The sequence below is a fragment of the Eretmochelys imbricata genome, chromosome 9, assembly GCF_965152235.1.
Source record: "Eretmochelys imbricata isolate rEreImb1 chromosome 9, rEreImb1.hap1, whole genome shotgun sequence".
NCBI classification, from domain to species: Eukaryota; Metazoa; Chordata; order Testudines; family Cheloniidae; genus Eretmochelys; species Eretmochelys imbricata.
Genome location: NC_135580.1, coordinates 54,032,554 through 54,053,507, shown reverse-complemented (window position 1 = coordinate 54,053,507; position 20,954 = coordinate 54,032,554). Strand labels below are relative to the sequence as shown.

The 20,954-nt window shown below is 41.5% G+C and overlaps 1 protein-coding gene across 2 annotated transcripts in view; it reads left to right on the top strand.

The window, feature by feature from the left end:
• Positions 1–20,954, top strand: part of PAK2 (p21 (RAC1) activated kinase 2) — a 77,556-nt gene extending 56,602 nt beyond the window's left edge. For both annotated transcript variants that reach the window (XM_077826284.1, XM_077826283.1), the window contains 8 exons: positions 1,448–1,496; positions 4,714–4,826; positions 7,061–7,178; positions 10,994–11,093; positions 16,147–16,343; positions 17,880–18,017; positions 18,598–20,788; positions 20,899–20,954. In XM_077826284.1, coding sequence (XP_077682410.1) covers positions 1,448–1,496; positions 4,714–4,826; positions 7,061–7,178; positions 10,994–11,093; positions 16,147–16,343; positions 17,880–18,017; positions 18,598–18,684 — 802 coding nt within the window. In that variant the 3' untranslated portion in view covers positions 18,685–20,788; positions 20,899–20,954. The remainder of the gene's footprint in view (positions 1–1,447; positions 1,497–4,713; positions 4,827–7,060; positions 7,179–10,993; positions 11,094–16,146; positions 16,344–17,879; positions 18,018–18,597; positions 20,789–20,898) is intronic.

Sequence of the window (20,954 nt, the reverse complement as noted above, 5' to 3'; positions counted from 1 at the left end):
TCCACCCCGTCTTCCTCTCCCAGCTGCTGGTGACCAGAGGTTTAGTGTCGCCCTGAAAGCATGGGGTTGCACTCCTGACCATCTTGGCTAATAGGCATTAATAGATCTCTCCTCTATGCACTTATCCAGTTTGGTTTTTTTATCCAGTTACACTTTTGGCCATCACAACATGCCATGGCAGTGAGTTCTACAGGTTAGTTGTGCAAAAAAGTATTTCCTCTTGTTTCTATGAAACCTGCTTGCTGCCTATTCATTTCACCAGCTTTCTAAAGGGAAATCAGGCCTTGCCAACTATTAGAATTCTTTGAGAAAGTCATCAAGTATGTGGACAAAGGTGATCCAGATGATACAGCGTATTTGGATTTTCGCAAAGCCTTTGACAAGGTCTCTCCTCAAAGGCTCTTAAGGAAACTAAGTAGCCGATAAGAGGGAAGGTCCTCTCATGGATCAGTAACTGGTCGAAAGATAGGAAACAAAGGGTGGGAATAAGTTATCAGTTTTCACAATGGAGAGAGGTGAACAGGAGGGTTCCCCACCTCTCTGTCCTTGGACCTGTGCTGGGTTCAACGTATTCATTAATGATCTGGAAAAGGAGATGAACAGTGAAGTGGCAAAGTTTGCAGATGATACAAAATTATTCAAAATAGTTAAGTCCAAAGCAGACTGTAAGGAGTTAGCGGTAATCTCTAAAAACTGGGTGACTGGGTAACAAAATGGCAGATGAAATTCAGCATTGATAAGTGCAAAGTAATGCACGTGGGGAAAAAACAATCCCAACTATACATAAATCTGTATACATGTATTTATATATACTATGGGGTCTAAGCTATTACCACCCAAAAAAGAGCTCTTGGCGTCACAGTCAATAGATCTCTGAAGATTTCCACTCTATGTGCAGTGGCAGTCAAAAAGAACTATTAGGAAAGAGAGAGAAATTATCACAATGCTACTATATATCCACAGTGTGAACTCATACCCGAATGCTGTGTCCAGCTCTGGTCGCCCAAAAAGAAATATGGTGGAACTGGAAAAGGTTCAGAGGAGAGCAGCATAGATGCTCAAGGGTATATAACAGCTTTCTTTCAAGGAGAGACTAAAAAGATTAGGACTATTCAGCCTAGAGAAAAGATGACTAAAGAGGGATATGATAAAGGCCTACAACATCATGATGAATGATGTGGGAAAAGTGACTAGAGAAGTGTGTTTACCCTTTCACACAATACGAAAGCCAGGGGTCAGCCGATGAGATTAATAAGCAGCAGGTTTTTACAAACAAAAGGAAGTACTTTTTCACCCAATGCGCAGTTCCTGACAGTTTTTAGATGTGCAAAACTTAAAAAAAAAAAAAAAAAAAAAAAAAAAAAAAAAAAATCTGTGATCTGCCTGTGCATGTATATCCTTGTTAGATTTGAAATCATACAGCTGATCACTTACCTTGTATTCACAGGGCTTCAGGTACAGTTTTCACAGCTATTGACGTGGCAACAGGACAGGAGGTAGGATCTGTGTGCTCTGTATGAATATTTTCCATTTAAATCTGCAGCTATGGGTGACGGATTTAATTGGATAAGGTTTTTTTTACCAGTGGCTCCCATCTCTGGCATTACTTCTCAGTAGAATATTTGTGATAGTCATTTGTAACAGTGCATTCCTTGTTTTGTAGGAACCAGATGATGAATACTAAATATAGGATTTTGTTTTTCCAATGAAATGCAAAGGGACCAAGATGTTCAGAGTTGTGGGTTTTGAAAGCCGTTTAACCTCTACGTGTTGTAGGCAATATTGTCTTGAATTCTGACCAATAATTTTGCATTTAGCCTTCTACATAGCTTCATCTGTGACCATGATAGTCTTGCCCATAAGGAAATTGCTTCTCACCAAACAATTCCTTCTGTTTTAATTAGCCTACCTTCTCCATATCCTGTTCCCAGATTCTTCCCATTGATCACACCCGTACCACCTGGCAGACGTGGTGGCATCATTGTCATCTACAAATTGTTCGTTAAGCCTTCACCATCCTATTTGCTTTGGTGTTTTCCTTCAAACATCTTTTACTCCATGGGTCCGCTACAACTAAAATTCACAATTGTTGGCTTCTTTCTAAAATCATCTTTTCTTTAATTGCTTTACCCATCAGCTCAGTCAGTCTCTCCTTCTGCCACCACCTCCTCTGGCACCTGAATGTTCATTTTGCTAATAGCTGAAATGATCTCACCTACAGTTTTTCCTCTCACCTGTTGGCTTCTTCCTCTTTTCTACCTCTTCATCCTAAGAGTAACCACACCCTGGATGTAATGAGTAATTTCCCCCTGTACTTTCCTTTACCTGTCTCACACTAAGCACTTTTTGTGCTTGTCCATCTGTAACAAAATCCCATACCTGGATTCAGTTTTTCTAGCCCTTCTTTACTTCCTGTTGGAGACAACTAACTCGCTGTACGTTTTTCAACCAACCTACCCTATAAAAACGCTTTCCATTGCCGATCTCTCCAGAACCCATGGTACAATAATAGCTCAAATCCTTAAGACCTCTCCCGCACCCCCACCCCAAAAAACACCCCAAAACAAAACAAAAAAACTAAAGTTCTGGTACACCAAAATATGCAGTATTGTAATAATCACAACAAAACATGACATAGCTCCTCTCCCGGGTTTCCTTCTGATCTTCAGCGATACTATTGCTATTCTGTAATCTCCAGTGTCACTCTCTTGCACTGCCAATTCAGTCCTTCACCCACTTGACATCTCTTCTTCTCTGAACAGAGCTTACTATTTCTTCCACTCCAGAATTGCATCTGTCTGTGGTTATCACATTGTCAGCTTTTCCCTGTCCCTTCCAGTAGCACTACCAATCCTCTGTGTAGTTCCCATGAAATCTCCGGTGCCAGACCATTGATCCAGCACTTGATCACTTCCAATCTCTTTCCTCCCTCTAGCAGTGAAACCATCTTTTACATGGCTTCCTCATTACTTCTTTTACCTCAGTGCAGCATTTAGACAGTATGTAGCTGCCAGCTCTAAAAGCTATTTTAGCTCTGGAGGGGATGACACATCAGACAGTAGACCATTCCTTCTCCATCTGTCTTAATTATAAAACATCTACTTCCAACTCATAGATGGACATGGTTCTTGGCAAGAAGAATACCATAGTTATTAATGGTCCAACTCATTCCTTTCAATTTCTCAACCTTGATCTTCTTTTCAGACTTTATGGCTGTAATTTTGAAGTTGTCACCCCACGAAGCTCCTCTTTGTTCCTTGTCTTGCTATGTTGTAAAAGTTCACCTCTCACCTGTTTATCAACATGTCTGCCTTTCTCTCATCACTCACTTTATTGAATCATTCTTTCGGGCATTGTCATTTCACACCTTCATATTTTCAGCTCCTTTTGCCTCACAAACGCACTTTTATCCAAATGCTAGTCTGTTCAGAACAAAACATATAGAGAAAATCCTATTGCCTTCTCCTGAAAACCTTGCACTGGCTATCACTTGTATCCACTACAAAATCACTCATCTTCAAACCTGTTAATAGTTTCTCTCTTGGCTCTGATTTCATTTCTGTCCCCCAAACCCTTCCTACATAAGAATGGCCATACTGGGTCAGACCAAAGGTCCATCCTGCCCAGTATCCTGTCTACCGACAGTGGTCAATGCCAGGTGCACCAGAGAGAGTGTACCTAACAGGTAATGATCAAGTGATCTCTCTCTCCTGCCATCCATCTCCACCCTTTGACAAACAGAGGCTAGGGACTCTATTCCTTAACCATCCTGGCTAATAGCCATTAATGGACTTAACCTCCATGAATTTATCCAGTTCTCTTTTAACCCCTATATAGTTAGACCTAGCCTTCACAACCTCCTGAGGCAAGGAGTTCCACAGGTTGACTGTGCACTGAGTGAGGAAGAACTTCCTTTTATTTGTTTTAAACCTGTTACCCATTAATTTCAATTGGTGGCCCCTAGTTCTTATATTATGGGAACAAGTAAATAACTTTTCCTTATTCACTTTCTTCACACCACTCATGATTTTATATACCTCTATCATATCCCCCCTTAGTGTCCTCTTTTCCAAGCTGAAAAGTCCTGGCCTCTTTAATCTCTCCTTATATGGGAAGCTAGGACTCCACTTCTTTCTCTTCTGATCTGCACTGTGTTGGAAGTGACTCTCTTGCTGGCACTGCATTTCCTTGACTGTGATGGGGTGATGTTAATAGTGGTGTAACTGCCAATGGAAGGGGAATTAACAGCAGGGAATGCAATTAACAGGACATGCCTGTCACATCACTTCATAGTTTCCTGTTCTTTTCCTGCCATTACCCTATCCTTTGCTTCCCCTCATGCTGCAAGCTACTTCTGCCTGCACCAACACTGACTTTCTGATGTGTAATTATATCACCATTTGTGTCGCTTCTGAATTTGGCTCACTGTCTGGAATAGTCATGCTGCCACTTTATTGACTTGCTATCCTTTTTTATAAAATACAGCTCCAGTCCTACCTTGTACATAGCTTATAGCCAGCAAGGTGTTGGACAGTTTGACAGAGCATCCCTTGTTACTACTAACCCACATGCGTTGTCTAGTCCTCTGTTCTAATCAGCCAATTCACTTTTACTGCAATATTATAAATGTTACTTAGTGTTGCAGCGGTTTGGCACTCAGGTTTGTATGACTAACACTTCATCTTGTCTTTTACCCTTTCCCCTTGTTTTCAGGTTGCTATCAAACAGATAAACCTGCAGAAGCAGCCCAAGAAGGAGTTGATTATTAATGAGATCCTGGTAATGAAAGAATTAAAGAATCCCAACATAGTCAATTTCCTAGACAGGTAAATGCAGACAATCGAACCGTTAATCTTCCTTCTCCCAGGAGTCCGGATTCTAACCTGACATCTTCTATAATTCTGTGATCACTGTGGGTACTTTTCCACTGCAGCTGGAAGCATGCGTCCCAGCTCCGGCAGACAGACATATTAGCTTTGCTTGAGCTAGCACTCTAAAAATCACTACAAATAGCCAAGTGGCGAGTAGCACAGGCAGCACATTGTGCTAGCCCCTGAAATACAAATCTGCCTGGCCCCCTGTGCACACACTCAGGCAGTACCGTGAGTATTTGGTTTAAGAGATCGCCAGGCAAAAGTCAGGTATGTTGCAGGGCGTAGGGCTGGTGATTCAGTAAGTAGCATTCTTTTCTGATTCGGTACCAAACCAATATCCCAAACTGGGGTTGGGGAGCTGCTGGAGGTGCTGTTTTAGATGATATGCAAAGCTGTAATTCTGACTTTTTAGTCAACAAAGATCTTTTGGCATTTTGGTAAGACAAGTTTGGCCCCAGCTTTTAAATCCAGTCTGTCTACCTAAAAACGTGTTTTCCTAATTGATCTAAAACTCATAGAAATGTAGGGCTGGAAGGGACCTCAAGAGGTCATATAGTCTATCTCCCTGCACTGAGGCAGGACCAAATACACCATACCTGGCAGGTGTTTGTCTAAACTATTCTTTAAAATCTCTAATTTTGGGAGTTACACAACCTCCCTTGGTAACCTATTCCAATACTTGACTATCCTTATAGTTAGAAAGCTTTCCTAATATCTAACCTAAATCTTCCTGTCTGCAGGTTAAGCCCATCGCTTCTTGTCCTACCTTCACTGGACATGGAGAACAATTGATCACTGTCCTCTTCATAGCAGCCCTTAACATATTTGAAGATTATCAGGTCTTCCCCTCAGTCTTGTTTTCTCAAGACTAAACATGCCCCGTTTTTTAACCTTCCCTCATAGGTCAGATTTTCTAAATCTATCACCATTTTTGTCACTCTTATCTGGATTCTCTCCACTTTTCCACAATGTTTCCTGAAGAGTGGCACCCAAAACTGGACATAGGACTCCAGCTGAAGCCTCACAAGTGCCAAATAGAGGGGGACAATTGCCTCCTGTGTCTTACTGTTAATATACCCCCAAAATATTTCCCCTTTTCGCAGCTGCATCGCATTGTTAGCTTACGTTCAATTTGTGATCCACTATAACCCCAAGATCCTTTCCTGCAGTACTATTACCTAGCCAGTTATTCCCCATTTTGTATGTATGCATTTGAATTTTCCTTTTTAATTGTAGTACTTTGCACCTGTCCTTATTGAATTTCATCTTGATTACAGATCAATTTGTCATGGTAATTTTGAATTCTAATCCTGTTCTCCAGAGTGCTGGCAACCTTTCCCAGCATGGTGTCATCTGTAAACTTTATAACATAGTCTCTACTTCATTATCCAAGCCATTAATGAAAATATTAAATAGTATTGGACCCATGAGATAAGTCCTCCTAATTTGACAGTGAACCATTGATAATGACTGAGTACAGTTTTTCAATCACCACACACCTTAGTAATTTCATAGACCACATTTCTCTAGTTTGCTTTTGAGAATATCATGTGGGACTGCCAAAAAGCTAAAAAAGATAGATCATGTCTACTGCTTCCCCCCCATCCTCTAGGCCTGTACCCCTGTCAAAGGAGGAAATTAGGTTGGTTTGGCATGATTTGTTCTTTACAAATCCATGCTGGTTATTCCTTATCATATCCTCTAGGTGTTTACAAACTGATAGTTTAATTATTTATTCCAGTATCCCTCCAGATTTTGAAGTTAGTCTGACTGGTCTATAATTCCCCAGGTCCTCATTGTTCACCTTTCTAAAGACAGGTGCTGTGTTTTCCCTTCTCCAGCCCTCTGGGACCTCACCTTTCCTCCATGAATCCATTTGATTGCTAATCCTAGAATATCAGGGTTAGAAGGGACCTCAGGAGGTCATCTAGTCCAACCCCCTGCTCAAAGCAGGACCAGTCCCCAACTAAATCATCCCAGCCAGGGCTTTGTTAAGCCTGACCTTGAAAAATTCTAATAGTTCCATGATTGCTTCAGCTACTTCCTTAAATACCCTAGGGTGAATTTTATCAGCCCTGTTGTGAAGTATTCTCTTGAACAGTTGCTGCAATACACTGTCAGTCATTTATCAGTCCTGATTCTCCACTCCTGGCAAATGAGTTTATTTCTGTATTTTCTGCCTTTAGTTTTCTTGTAGGTGATGAACTGTTTGTTGTGATGGAGTACCTCGCAGGAGGGTCACTCACTGATGTGGTCACAGAAACTTGCATGGATGAGGCACAGATTGCTGCTGTTTGCAGAGAGGTGGGTGTTATGTTTCTGTGGGTACGGGGTGAGAGTGCAATCTTCTTCCCACATTTACATTACTCACCAGCCACTGCAAGAATTGATTTGATGTCCAGCCTTCATTTAACTTCTTCGCTAATAATCGGAAAGAGGAATTAAGCAGCTTTCTAACTAATGTCGAAGAGGATATTTAATTGGAGAGAATTCTACTGACTGTCTAGTGATGTCAGGGAAAAAATATGAAGATGAGATGTGCAGAAAAATAACAAAATGAGTAACGAAAAAATGCAACTTAAAAGATCTGGGGAAAAACAATCCAAAGCTGTGGGAGGGAAACCAGTGATGGATAGAGCTGGCTAAAGGTGACAGCAGAAAGCAAATGAGACATGATTTTGCAATGCAACATGGCAATAAAAGCTGATGGAGTTTTGGGCTGGTATATAGATACCTCAAATCATGGAGCATTGGGGTAGGAGTGTCCCTTTCTATTTGGTACCTGGAATATTATGTTCATTCTAATTACCATTTTACCAGAAAGATACTGACAGGCTGGATGGAGTTCAGAGAAGCACAACAAAAAGTTTCAGGTGGTGGTAGTGATTCACTTTCAAAGAAAGATTTGAAGACAACCCTACAGATATTTAGCAGGTGTAAACAATAACAGGGAAATCCATGGTTGTATGAGTGTGTATATAACCAAGAGTAATGAGAGTGAAAAAGTGGGCTGAATATGTAGAAAACCTGAGCTCTGTTACCCTGTGGAGTAGTCTCCAAGGGGAAGGGGTGGAATAGCTATCACCGGGAAGGCTTATGAATAGACTGGGTAAAACGGGATACCAGAGGATACAACCCTACACTGGCATGGCAATGGACTGGATGGTTGAGTATGTTTGTTCTCTCTCTCTAATTAGTTCTGTGGTCCGTTCAGACATTAAATTGTGGAAGGACGCGCTTTCTCTGTTCAGCTATTTTCTGAAAAATAACTTAAATAACAAAAAATTGTAGCTGTGATGATCTTAAGATGTGTGTTATCAAACCTGGAGACTTAAAAATCTACCTGACATCACATCCCAACAATTTCCCTGAGTTGGAATGCAAGAGTCCAGCACAAACCCAATTTGTTGTCGGGGTAATTATATTATCTACCCTGCATGGGAAGGTTTTAAAAGCCCCTTAGCATGCATCAGCTGGGCATCTGCTTAGATGATGCACTGCAAGGGATGGGCTGGGAAGCACGCTCATACGTCAAAGTGTGGATAGGTAATTATTTCCTGAGGAAACCAGAGCTGCTTCATATGCAAATAGAGGATATAATTAAATGCAAAAGTAACTACTTACGGTAAGATCAGGTGTGAACAAGAATGTTTTTTTAGCCTATAAAGTTTTAATAAAAATAAGTATACTCCTGCTTAGCTATTTCCAGTTTGCCATCTGTTTTAACTAATTTGCAGTTTTATTTCCAGGAATCTTTTTGCCCAGTTAATTTGTCTTCAATTTTTTGGCCTTTCCAGTTTCTTTATATTTATTGTTCATCTTGCTGCAGCACCTAAAGGGTCTGTTCACAACCAGAGATGGACAAATCTTTAGGAAGAAATAGTCCATGCTGTAAAGCGCACTTTCCCAATTTCATCTGAGAATTTTCAGCAAGGCCATTTCAAAATAAAACTCAGCTTTCTTTTCCAGTTGCAGTACATAAAACACTTTCAAAGCAAACTTCTGAGGCTGAATTCCTAGCCTCGGTTCTTGTTTTAACAGTTAAAATCTCTAATGATGGCATTAAAATCAGACCAGTAATTTAAACCTAAATTAATTCTAAAGCACTCTGTCTTACCATCATCAGCTTAAACTAATCTAAGGTTTTATATCAATTCAGGCTCCTTGACAGTTTTTAAGGATTTAAACCAATTTAAACTAAAATAAAGCAAGCAAAGAAAAAAACCTCAAAACATAATAAACTGGGACAGTGGAGGGTCTATTGAGGGAGCTGGAGGGCTAGCCACTAGGTCAGAGGTGGGCAAACTTTTTGGCCCGAGGGCCACATCGGGGTTGCAAAACTGTATGGAGGACCGGGTAGGGAAGGCTGTGCCTCCCCAAACAGCCTGGCCCTCTCCCCCCATCCGCCCCCTCCCACTTCACGCCCCCTGACTGCTGCCCCCAGAACCTCCGCCCCATCCAACCATCCCCTGCTCCCTGTCCCCTGACTGCTCCGACCCCTATCCACCCCTCCCCCGGGACTCCCTGCCCCTTATCCAACACCCTTCCCCCGCCCCCCCCCCCCACACCACCACTCCCCGTCCCCTTACCATGCTGCTCAGAGCGACAGGAGCTTGCAGCCATGCCACCTGTGTTCCCTGGCAGGAGTGGCGGGCCAGAGAGCTGGTGGCGCAGTGCGCTGAGGCTGCGGGGGACGGGGGACAGCAGGGAAGGGGCTGGGGGGCTAGCCTCCCTGGCTGGGAGCTCAGGGGCTGGGCAGAATTATCTTGCGGGCCGTAGTTTGCCCACCTCTGCACTAGGTGATGTATTAAGCAGTAGTTATTCAGGGATAGGACAGTGTTCAAGGCAATCTGTAAAAGTCATGCCTATTCAGGAAACATTTGTTGATTTTGAGAAGTAAGATCAAGCCAAGTTTTAAGATTATGAATATGTAAAATCAGCAAGAGTGGGCTCTTGCTCGACTCACCTTAAATCATTTCAAAGCTAAAGCTCTTCAGAGCCCAGCTATATTCTTAACTCCTTAGATTTTGAATAAATCTAAAAAAGAAAAGCAGGCAAAAAATTTTAAGCTTTTGATTTCAAACTCAGCTTCATTTCTTGGTCTCATTAAGATTATACTAAGTTAGTAAGATATTAAGCTAAGTTTAAAGAAAATGGTGGTTTTTAAAATGATCTGTGTAAGATGTCAGATTCAAAGTTAAATTGTCTCCAGTTTCCAGTAAATTGAAACTTAATACTCTGCATTTAACTAGCTGCCCATGAATGAGTTTAAACTTACGGTTAAAACGTACTTAAAACTGTGCACACCATTTGACTTAACCAATATTTCTACTGCCCAGCGTGTAAATTCCGAATACTCATGACTGGTAAATCAAAACCGCTTTTCTAAACTGAGCATATGTATTATTTCTCAATAAGGGTTAATTTGTGGAAAGTTTCAAACCCAACTGTTTTGGTTGCAGCCTTTTAAATAAATATAAATTTTTTTTACAATGAGGAAGAATGTAAGGGTTTTTTTTACCTTTGCTGAACTCAAATAACTGGAGGGATTTTCCTCAAATAATACCTTTAGGCAGAAACCCAACATGGAAAATTTCAGCCTAAAAAGTAAATAATTGAGAGGCCTAGAATCGTGTAAAAATTTTTATAAAGGAAACTGTTTTGCACTCTTCCTTATAGCAAGCACTACATATATTTAAGAGTGAAGCATCCTCCTTATAGTGAAACTCTACCAAAGGAAACTGATCTCAATAGTCAGGATTCCCCAACAACTGGAAAGCTATGAAAAGTAACACTTAGCAAAGTGAAAGTGCTTTGGAACTTTGGGGAATCTTGGATGATGCCTGGCTAGTGAGCACTTTAGTTCAGTTTGCAATTCTGTAATGGCAAGGAAATAGCGTATTCTCTGAGGTTAAAGAAGCAGGTTTTGACCTCAGTGAATTTTGGATGGGAATAGTCTGGTTTCTCATCATGAGAGCTTCCTCCGCTGGATATTTAAAGTAATACCTGCTACCTTTTTACACATTGCATTATATGCACATAAACTTTGCTTTTTGATTCACAACACAAACTGTATTTGCTTTTGCTAAATGTTTTCCTTTTCCTCCTCCCCTGTACAGTGTTTGCAAGCACTAGAGTTCCTACATGCCAACCAGGTAATCCACAGAGATATTAAGAGTGACAACGTACTTTTAGGAATGGATGGATCAGTTAAACTCAGTGAGTGCCAGACAGTTGTTTCAACCTGCTGCTTCTTTTTAAACGTTTTGCAATGAATAGTATGTTTGTAAGCGCATAGTTGTCACAGATAGTTGAGATGAATTTTTACTAATAATCAGCAAAGGAATTCATTCCGCTTTGCAAAAAGAATTTTGCCCACTATAGTTGGTTTTGTAATTCTGAGCATCTGATAGTTACTGACTTTGAGTGTATCAAACAAGAAGGATGTTTAAGTAACTTGTTATCACATCAATGCGTTTGTAAATGTGAGTTAACCTGCAGTGTAAAGTGAGATAAAGATACAAGGATTGCCAGTGAGGGAAGCTGGCACTAATCGGAGCTGCCTTATTGGCTCCTTTCAGATTGTCAGAACTTGCTCCAAATGCTTTTGCACTGTCCATTTAATTGACAGGATGAAAATTACACATTTGTATTTCAGTACTGCCTAAAGGCTGCAAACCAGGTAGGATCCTATTATGCTGGACACGGCACTTGTCTTACTTTTAACAGTAGTTAAAGAAAATTAACTACAAAGGTAAAAATAATGTTAGAGATTGGGAAAATATTTTTTGTTTTCAGCTTTTTATATTGTGCATTTGACAGCACTTATTATGCATTTGGTGGTTGTGTGCATCTTTCATACAGCAAGTGAGGAAAGGAAAAAAAACTTGAAAAATTTAGTGAATTTAATCTCAGTTGTTGTCAGGAGTGCTTAGGGAGAGGTGCATTGAGATTTACACACTGAGCACCTAAAAGTTTGCTAAGCGCTACACAGATGCCTAAGAAGACATGGGGTGACACTTCGAAAGCTGCTTTCTGGATTTGAACACCTGGGAAATCTACCACTGTTCCCTGTTCCAAGAGCTTGTTGTCTAATTTCAGTTATGATACATGGGAGAGCTCGTAAACAGTAGTGGGGAGAGGTAAACAGTGAAACATAATGGGGTTACTCAAGTACATTAAGTGCACTTCTTAAGGGTATATCTGTCAGATTTATAGGGCTGTGGAATTTTTGTTTTGTTTACAAACCAATTATTTGCAGGCTACTTTCCTAATGAGGTGACAAGTGAAAGGCAGTGGAAGGTGTAAGTGGGAGAGATTGAATGGAGGGAGGAGAGAGGATTCTAGCAGAGGATGTATAAAGAGGAAGGATTTAAGGAAGGACAGGTTGAAGGTGAGATAGGTGATAGGAACAGGTATGAAGAAGAGGTGGTTGTTGAAAGAGGGGAAAAAAGGGGGATCAGCAAAGATGGCATGGGGGAGCAGGGGAAAGTAACTATAGAAACTTGCTAGCTGAAGCAGGTGGCTGTAGAATCTGTTGAGGTTAATGGAATCTGTAATCCTCTATTTGGTGACGGAGGCGTGGGCTATTACCCACCTCACAACCCACTGGGAGTATCTGTAGTGAAGATGGTGGCAGGTTGACCTGGTCCATGGGAGGTGGCTGATGTGCACTCCCATGCTAGGAGAAGAGGCCTGAGCAGTCTTGAGGGCATCTCGGCGCTCAGGATGGTACAGTGGGTGAAGGTATCTTTTTTTTCCAATTTTGCTGTCTCTGAAGAAGCTGACAGTGGGAGACCAGTGTGAATGCAATGGGGATCCCCAGGTGGATGAAGAGTGGATGGGCTGCCAGTGCCTGGTCTCCTTGAAACACCTTTCCTTGCATAGTCTGCAGAGGCCCTCACCTGCCTTCTCCCTGCTGGTGTTGTGGAGGCTAGAAGGCTTTTCTGGGGCACCCAGAGTTTTTAATGGGCTGCCCTGTAAGAGAGCTGCTGCTTCTGTCACATTTTTGAAGTCGCCTAGATTTCAGGTTGACTGTGACCCTTTGAGGGAATGTAAGTGAATGATGCTATAGACCTAGAGGGGAAAGCCTTTATGAAAGAGTAGCAAGATGAGCTACTGGCTGCTATTGCTTTGGAGACTGGGAAGGAGGTAGATAGTAGCTTGCTAAACTGCCCTCAGGCAGCAGTTAAGATTTTCAGGCATGAAACCCATTTGTCAGCATTATCTGGTACTAGCATTTAAAATGTAGGGAAAAGCATTTTTAAAGTTTGAAATCCTATTTCTCAAACTAATATAAATCTTAGGATAAAGCCTGGCTTTTGCTGAGATTGTGTCCTCATTGGTGCTCTCCATGCCTGAAAAGAAGTGGGAGATCTGCAGGTTGGACAAAGTAGCAGGGTGGAATACGCACTGAAAATGCATTGTTGATGCATTCCATTCATTCCAGTAAAAATAAAGGGCCAGATTTTCAAGAGATTTTACATTTAGGTACTAAAATAACGGCCAAAATTTCCAAAAAGCATCATAGCACATTGGTGTTGAGCTCTTTTGAGAATAGGCATACTTGTGGCACCTTAGAGACTAACAAATGTATTTGAACATAAGCTTTCGTGGGCTACAGCTCACTTCATCGGATGCATAGAATAGAATATATAGTAAGAAGGTGGGTGTGTGTGTGTGTGTACACACACACACACACAGAGAACATGAAAAGGTAGAGTAACCCAGCCACTCCCAGTCTCTATTCAAACCCAAGTTAATGGTATCTAGTTTGCATATTAATTCAAGCTCAGCAGTTTCTCGTTGGAGTCTGTTTTGGAAGATTTTCTGTTGCAAAATTGCCACCTTTAAGTTTGTTACTGAGTGGCCAGAGAGGTTGAAGTGTTCTCCTTCTGGTTTTTGAATGTTATGATTCCTGATGTCAGATTTGTGTCCATTTATTCGTTTGCATAGAGACTGACCTAATCACATTAGCCACTCCATCAGGGGCTCGTTCACCTGCATATCTACCGATGTGATATGTCATGTGCCAGCAGTGCCCCTCTGCCATGTACATTGGCCAAACCGGACAGTCTCTACGCAAAAAATCTCTTCGGGGAGGGATAGCTCAGTGGTTTGAGCATTGGCCTGTTAAACCGAGGGTTGTGAGTTCCATCCTTGAGGGGGCCATTTAGGGATCTGGGGCAAAAATTGGGGATTGGTCCTGCTTTGAGCAGGGGGTTGGACTAGATGACCTCCTGAGGTCCCTTCCAACCCTAATATTCTGTGATTCTACGCAAAAGAATAAATGGACACAAATCTGACATCAGAAATCATAACATTCAAAAACCAGAAGGAGAACACTTCAACCTCTCTGGCCAATCAGTAACAAACTTAAAGGTGGCAATTTTGCAACAGAAAAGCTTCCAAAACAGACTCCAACGAGAAACTGCTGAGCTTGAATTAATATGCAAACTAGATACCATTAACTTGGGTTTGAATAGAGACTGGGAGTGGCTGGGTCATTACACATATTCAATCTATTTCCCCATGCTAAGTATCCTCACACCTTCTTGTCAACTGTCTAAATGGGCCATCTTGATTATCACTACAAAAAGTTTTTTTCTCCTGCTGATAATAGCTCATCTTAATTAATTAGCCTCTTACTCTACCTTTTCATGTTCTCTGTGTGTGTGTATATATATGTGTGTGTGTGTGTGTGTGTGTGTGTATATATATATACACACACACACGTTTTCATATGTTAAGTATACACACACACATCTTCTTACTATATTTTCCATTCTATGCATCCGATGAAGTGGGCTGTAGCCCACGAAAGCTTATGCTCAAATAAATTTGTTAGTCTCTAAGGTGCCACAAGTACTCCTGTTCTTTTTGCAGATACAGACTAACATGGCTGCTACTCTGAAACCTGTCTTTTGAGAATGTGGCCCTTGGTAAATCTAAGCTTAAAATGTTTCATTTTAAAAATGCTCCAAACCCCAAGTGTTTTAATTTTGAACCATAACTTTTTACCTATAATAGTCTGATTTAAAAACAAAAATCCAAAAAGATTTTAAAAAAAAAAACAACCTGTTCCCCATTGCAAAGTCTTTATTTTGCTGTGTCTAAGATCTGAGCTGCTAATAAGAAAATGCACTTTTCCAGCCAGCAGATGGAGACCTTGAATGAATCTATATAGAATGAGTCTAGCTTGCTCTTCAGTTGTTTCCTTATCTAGGTGATGGCTTTGTTCCTCTAAGCTTTTTCTGTGGAATATACTTTATAGTAGCTTCATATATCTAAAGCCTCACTTCCAGACCTTTGTTAACCATAGTGCAATGATTCAGTAGCTAAACCTGTGATTAAAATACTGAAGTTGGTAAATACAAAAATAAATACCGAAATTATTTTTATATAGGGTTACCATATTTCAGATTCCCAAAAAGAGGAATGATGGGAGGTGATGGAGGGGATGCCCACTGGAGGTGGGGAAACTGTCATGGTGGCAGGGCAGCTGGCACAAGCCCAGGACACAGCGACAGCCAGCAGTCAGCGCCTGCCTGTGAAATCCTTTCACAAGGAAGGAGAGATGAGACCTGGGTGGGTGGGGTCTGGCAGCTATGACTTGTAGGGGAATGGACCAATCAGCTGAGGATGCAGGGGAGGGACCAATTAGGGCTCTTTCTGAGCTGCAGCTTGTCTGCTCTGCAAAAACCTGGACATGGCTGTTACTTGAAAATCCTGCCTGGGCAGAAAAAGGAGGCTCAAAAAAAGGCTCTGTCCAGGAAAACCTGGACATATGGTAACCCTATTTTTGTACTGGGACTGGAGCCCAGTCTGATGGTGTCATCCTTTCAGGTTCAGGACCATTACATTACACAACATAGTATAAAGTCTATACCAGTGCACAAAAACGTTTTCACATATGTTGTTGGTCCCTTTTTGTTGGAATTCTGGGTGGCTTGAAGAGGGCTTAGACAAAACATCACTCTTTTATAGGAGACCACGAGTTACCTTTATAAAAAAGACCTTAATTCTTTAAGTAGGATTTTATTTGTTGTAGGCTATATTCTTCAGTGTTTGTATCAACTTGCTGGTTGGACTTTCTGCTGTGACATGAAAAATATAGGAAAACTTTGAGATTGCAAATGTACAGATGCAAAAGATGTTTCTATAGTAATAGAAAAATGTGTAGTTCGATAATTGGGGCTTTGAGATGGGATTCACAGCAGACTAGGATGCACTGAATTAACTGTCATTAACTAATTCCTTTATTATCATGCAGCCGACTTTGGTTTTTGTGCTCAGATCACCCCAGAGCAGAGCAAGCGCAGCACCATGGTTGGGACTCCCTATTGGATGGCTCCTGAGGTGGTCACACGGAAAGCCTATGGCCCTAAAGTGGATATCTGGTCTCTGGGTATCATGGCTATTGAAATGGTGGAAGGAGAGCCCCCATACCTCAATGAAAACCCTCTGAGGGTAAGATATTTCATCCTTTAGGAGTGCTGCATCAATCATGAATATAAAACAGTGGCTCAGAAATGTGAAGAGATTTGGGACCTTTAACTTACAGATTACAGGTTTGAATCCAAACCAGGTTAGAAGTGTTTAAATGGTTATCAGCTGATGGCTGTTTAGTACAGTCAAGGCAGTCCCTAATAGACAGGAATCTACATGAAAAAATCAAGGGTAATTAGTGAAGGTAGCTCTCAGTACAAAGGAGGATGATCTAATAGACATGGAGGATATTACCCTTTCACCCTGAGAGATGGTCTCTCCAGAACATGGTTGAGGCATCTTGACAGTACCTGTTTTTAGTTAAATAGTAGAATTCATATCTGAGTACTGACAGTCTTTTGCCAGCAATAAACTTCTGTAGGCTCAGAAAAGTAAATCCAATTAAATTACAAAGAACAAAGTACAAAGCATGCTCTTTCTCCTTATATAAGGATATGTTTATTATAGTGTCCATCACCCTAAATTCTTAAGTATCTATAGTCATCTTGTTACTAACAAAAGCAAGCGACAGTTGCTAAAGCTGTGCAATGCCACTCTTACAAGCATCTACCAATGTGAGGAGAAGCAGGTTGTATTCCTTCTACCCCTCAAGACTCAGGCCATGTCTACACTATGGGTGCTACAGGGGCACAGATAGGCTGCTATGGCGCTGTGGATACGGGTTTACCATCGCTGTAGGAACTCCACCTCCCTGAGCAACAGCAGCTAGGTTGACTGAAGCATTTGTCTGTCAACCTAGCTGTGCCTACACTGGAGAGTTAGGTCAGCATAGCTACAGCACCCCGAGAATGAGCTATGCCGACCTAACTTAAGTGTAGACCAGGCCTACTGCATTGCCTCTAATATTCCCAGCCCGTAATGGAGAGATGAGTTCAGAAGTTGTGCCCAAATATTTAACCAAATCAGGTATGTGTAGTGTTAGTCTGTCCACAGTTTGTCACATAGAGCAACCCTCTTTAATTCAGCATCCTTGTGGTGGGAGTCTGTCTTTGGGCTGCTCTTATTCCATAGTTGCTCATTGACATTGTTTTGTAGCACGAAACCTGCCCATGTATTCATTTGTAGGAGCTAGATTAGTGGTGAATAGTGGTTGCAAAATATACAAAGGCATACTATACATACTCAAATGAGGTACCCTGCCTAGGTCCATCATGCATATTCCTGTTTTATCATCTTAAGGGGGAGACTTTTGAGAATATATGTGATAAAGTCTAAGTTTACTTCCTGGTTGTTTTACATGATTAGTATAATGATCACAACAGGAAAAAAAAAAAATGACATTTCAGTACCTGCATCAGGCATCCAAATTGAAGATTCAGCGAGGAAACTTAATTGTCATATGCTAGTCAGTGTCTGCTCTGTCAATCTCCTTTCCTTTTTCCATTCAATAAATGCTTCTTCTAACTTGAAATACTAATACATTGCAAATCACATTTTTTAGAATTTTAACTGACGACTTCGGTGTAACGACCTTTTTCTCTCTCTCTCGGTTTGCAGGCTTTGTATTTAATAGCAACTAATGGCACACCAGAGCTGCAGAATCCAGAGAAACTGTCCCCAATATTCCGGGATTTTCTAAATCGTTGTTTAGAGATGGATGTAGAGAAAAGAGGATCAGCCAAAGAACTGTTACAGGTAAGTATATGTATGTTGGGGTCTTCCCAAAAGCTTGAAATTCGGAGGTCACTAAAACTGTAGTCAGCTAGTGCTGACACTCTTGTCTTTGTCTTCCTTTTCCTACCGAAGAATCATTTAATGGGGAATAGTGGGAGGGAAATACAGGAATCAAAATTTGCAACACAAATGTAGATGATTCTTCTACTGAAATCACTACTGGCCGCTTTTTGCCAGCGGTGATTCTTCAGTGACACCACAGCTTAGTTAAACAGAGAGGCTGCTGTAGCCAGCACAGCAAACACAGAAAAGAGTAGAGGGAAAATATCAAAAAAAGGAATATCTCTGCATGGGGAAGGTTTCTGGAAAGAGGACGGCAGGGACTAGCCAGGGATATTGGATATTGCTATGTGGAGGAATAACTGTCAACAAATCTGTTCTACTATGGGATCATTCATTGGGCATATCTCCTTGAGGTGCTGCATATTGGCACCTTTGTTAAGTGCTTTCTTAACTTGGATAGAAAGTGCTATGTAAATACAATAGTTTGTTTTTGAAATTTGACTCTTACTAACTTACCGTGTTTCTCTGTTCCTGGCAGCATCCTTTCCTGAAACTGGCCAAACCTCTGTCTAGCTTGACGCCATTGATCCTGGCAGCCAAAGAAGCAATGAAGAGTAACCGCTAACATTGTTGCCATGGCCTTCATTTTTTTTTTTTTAAATCTTTATAATATATGAAAATTGTTACTCGTTGGGGGGGTTGAAAAAAGTCTGCAAAAGGGAAAAACGCTCACCCAGAAGACACTCTAAATGAAATATGGTGACTTTTAAGTAAACCCTTTTTAGGGTCCAAAAGGAATTGTGGACTGAATCACTGGTCTTTCACCTCTTTTGCAGACAGGCCAGGAATCTTGCTTCCCATGCCTGGGGTTTTAAGTTTTTTGATGACTTCGCTGTAACAGTTCCCATTCATTGTGCCCTCTTGGGTACTTTCAATACTTGAATGACAGGTTCAAGCTTTTGGAGAGAGGCATTAATTTTATCTGCTGATCTTTCCTTCTCCTCCCCTTTTCCTGTCCTCTTTCAAGTTGCATTGGCCATCTCCCGTATGACTAGATTAACAGCAGGTGTGACAGAAATGTGAAGGTACATTTTATCCCTATCCCCTTACCATACAATTTAGCTGTGACTGTACTGTAGAATTAACAACTCAGACACTTAAAAAATTAACTTTAAATGAAATCTGCTTGTAAGTAGAGTATAGGGAGAGGGGGAAGAGAAGAGTTCAGCTGTCTTTCTGATCTGTGGCTGCTCCAGGGACTTCTAATCCAAGAGAGAGACATCTCAGTGTAGCAAATTGTGGTGGGTCAGGTTTTGGGAGGTCAGCCTACACATATGAGGAAAAGGGAGCAGATGTTTGAGGAAAGAAACGCGCCCCCCCTCCCCCATTGTTTGGTTCCATTCTCCACTCCTCTCTCCCCGTCCCCTCCCCTCCCCTCCCCCAAACTTCCCTAGACTTGTTGGCCAAGGCAGAAGGGATGTCTTGTGTGGTGTAGCGGTTGGTCTTAAAACCAAGTGTTGTATCTATGCTCTTACTTGGGCTATGGGATTTATGCTGGTGCCTTTGACTTTTTTTACATTTCCCTCCTTTGTATCAAATGAATTTTTGTATATGTTGTAATTTTATTCCCAAAAGCAAATAATGCAACAACCTTGGAGTTGTCAAGATTTAAGTATTAGAGCTATTTTTTCCATTTTTATATGTGCTCCATTTCTACTAATGAAATCAAAAGAACAAATAATTCATCAGAGCTGAGGAAAATGAAGATCCAAGACTCTTTTTTTATAATTCAAACAGGAGCTTATGAACACCTGGGAACACCAAAGTACTGTTCTATGGAGAGACAGTCTGAGGCGGGAAAGTAGTTTCACCAGACATGAAAGGGGCTTACTGGAGTAGCTGATGCATGACTGGAGAGAGTCGTCATGTCAGGATGGCCCCTTCTCACTAAAGACCTTTTACTAGCTAGGATGGCAGAAGACAACATTTAGTGCAAGAAAAAAGTGCTTTCCTATAAGAGCTAGTGAGTAACTTGAGTTGTTGAGTTCTTGAGATGGTGCCAACTGAAGTAACAGTAGAAACCATAGAAGTATCCTTGGTCCCTGATTTCAGCCACTGAAATTGCTGCATTTATACCTATAGATTATTTTCATAAGGATCAATTTGTAACTGTAATGTGCCAAACGATGCACATGAAAGAATAGCCACTAATTTGGTGCTAAGCAGTTGTGTTGCATTCCCAACTGGCAGTGCATGTCAAGCAGAGAGAGTCCGGGTCCTGGGGTGAGATGATTCCATTTGGTGTCTGACAAATTGCGTAAACCAGAGTTTGACACATGTTCTTTTTACTGTGGGAAGGCTCTTTTCTTCTGTGTACGAATAATTTCAATATTTATATGCGGATAGAAATGGCTGTTCTGGGTTTTGGTAACTGAGATATAGCTCTGCCTAGAGCACCTGAACAAATTATCTTTCACTTCCTGAGCCTATATATCATGGATTTCATTCTCTCAGAACTTATCCTTCAACAAATTGCACTAGCAAATTGCTTTGCGCCAACAAGATACCTTATTCATGGAGGAAATAGAAACACCACACTTCAGTCTGACTTCTTGTAAACACTAGTGCAGGGGTGGGCAAACTTTTTGGGCCGAGGGCCACATCTGGGAATAGAAATTGTACAGTGGGCCATGAATGCTCACAAAATTGGGATTGGGGTGCAGGAGGGGGTGAGGACTCTGGTTGGGGGTGCGAGCTCCAGCGTGGGGTCAGAAATGAGGAGTTCAGCATGCGAGAGGGGGCTCCGGGCTAGGGTGGGGGAGTGGGGTGCAGGGGGGAGGTGAGGGCTCCGGCTCGGGGGGTGCAGGCTCTGGGGTGGTGCTGGGGTTGAGGAGT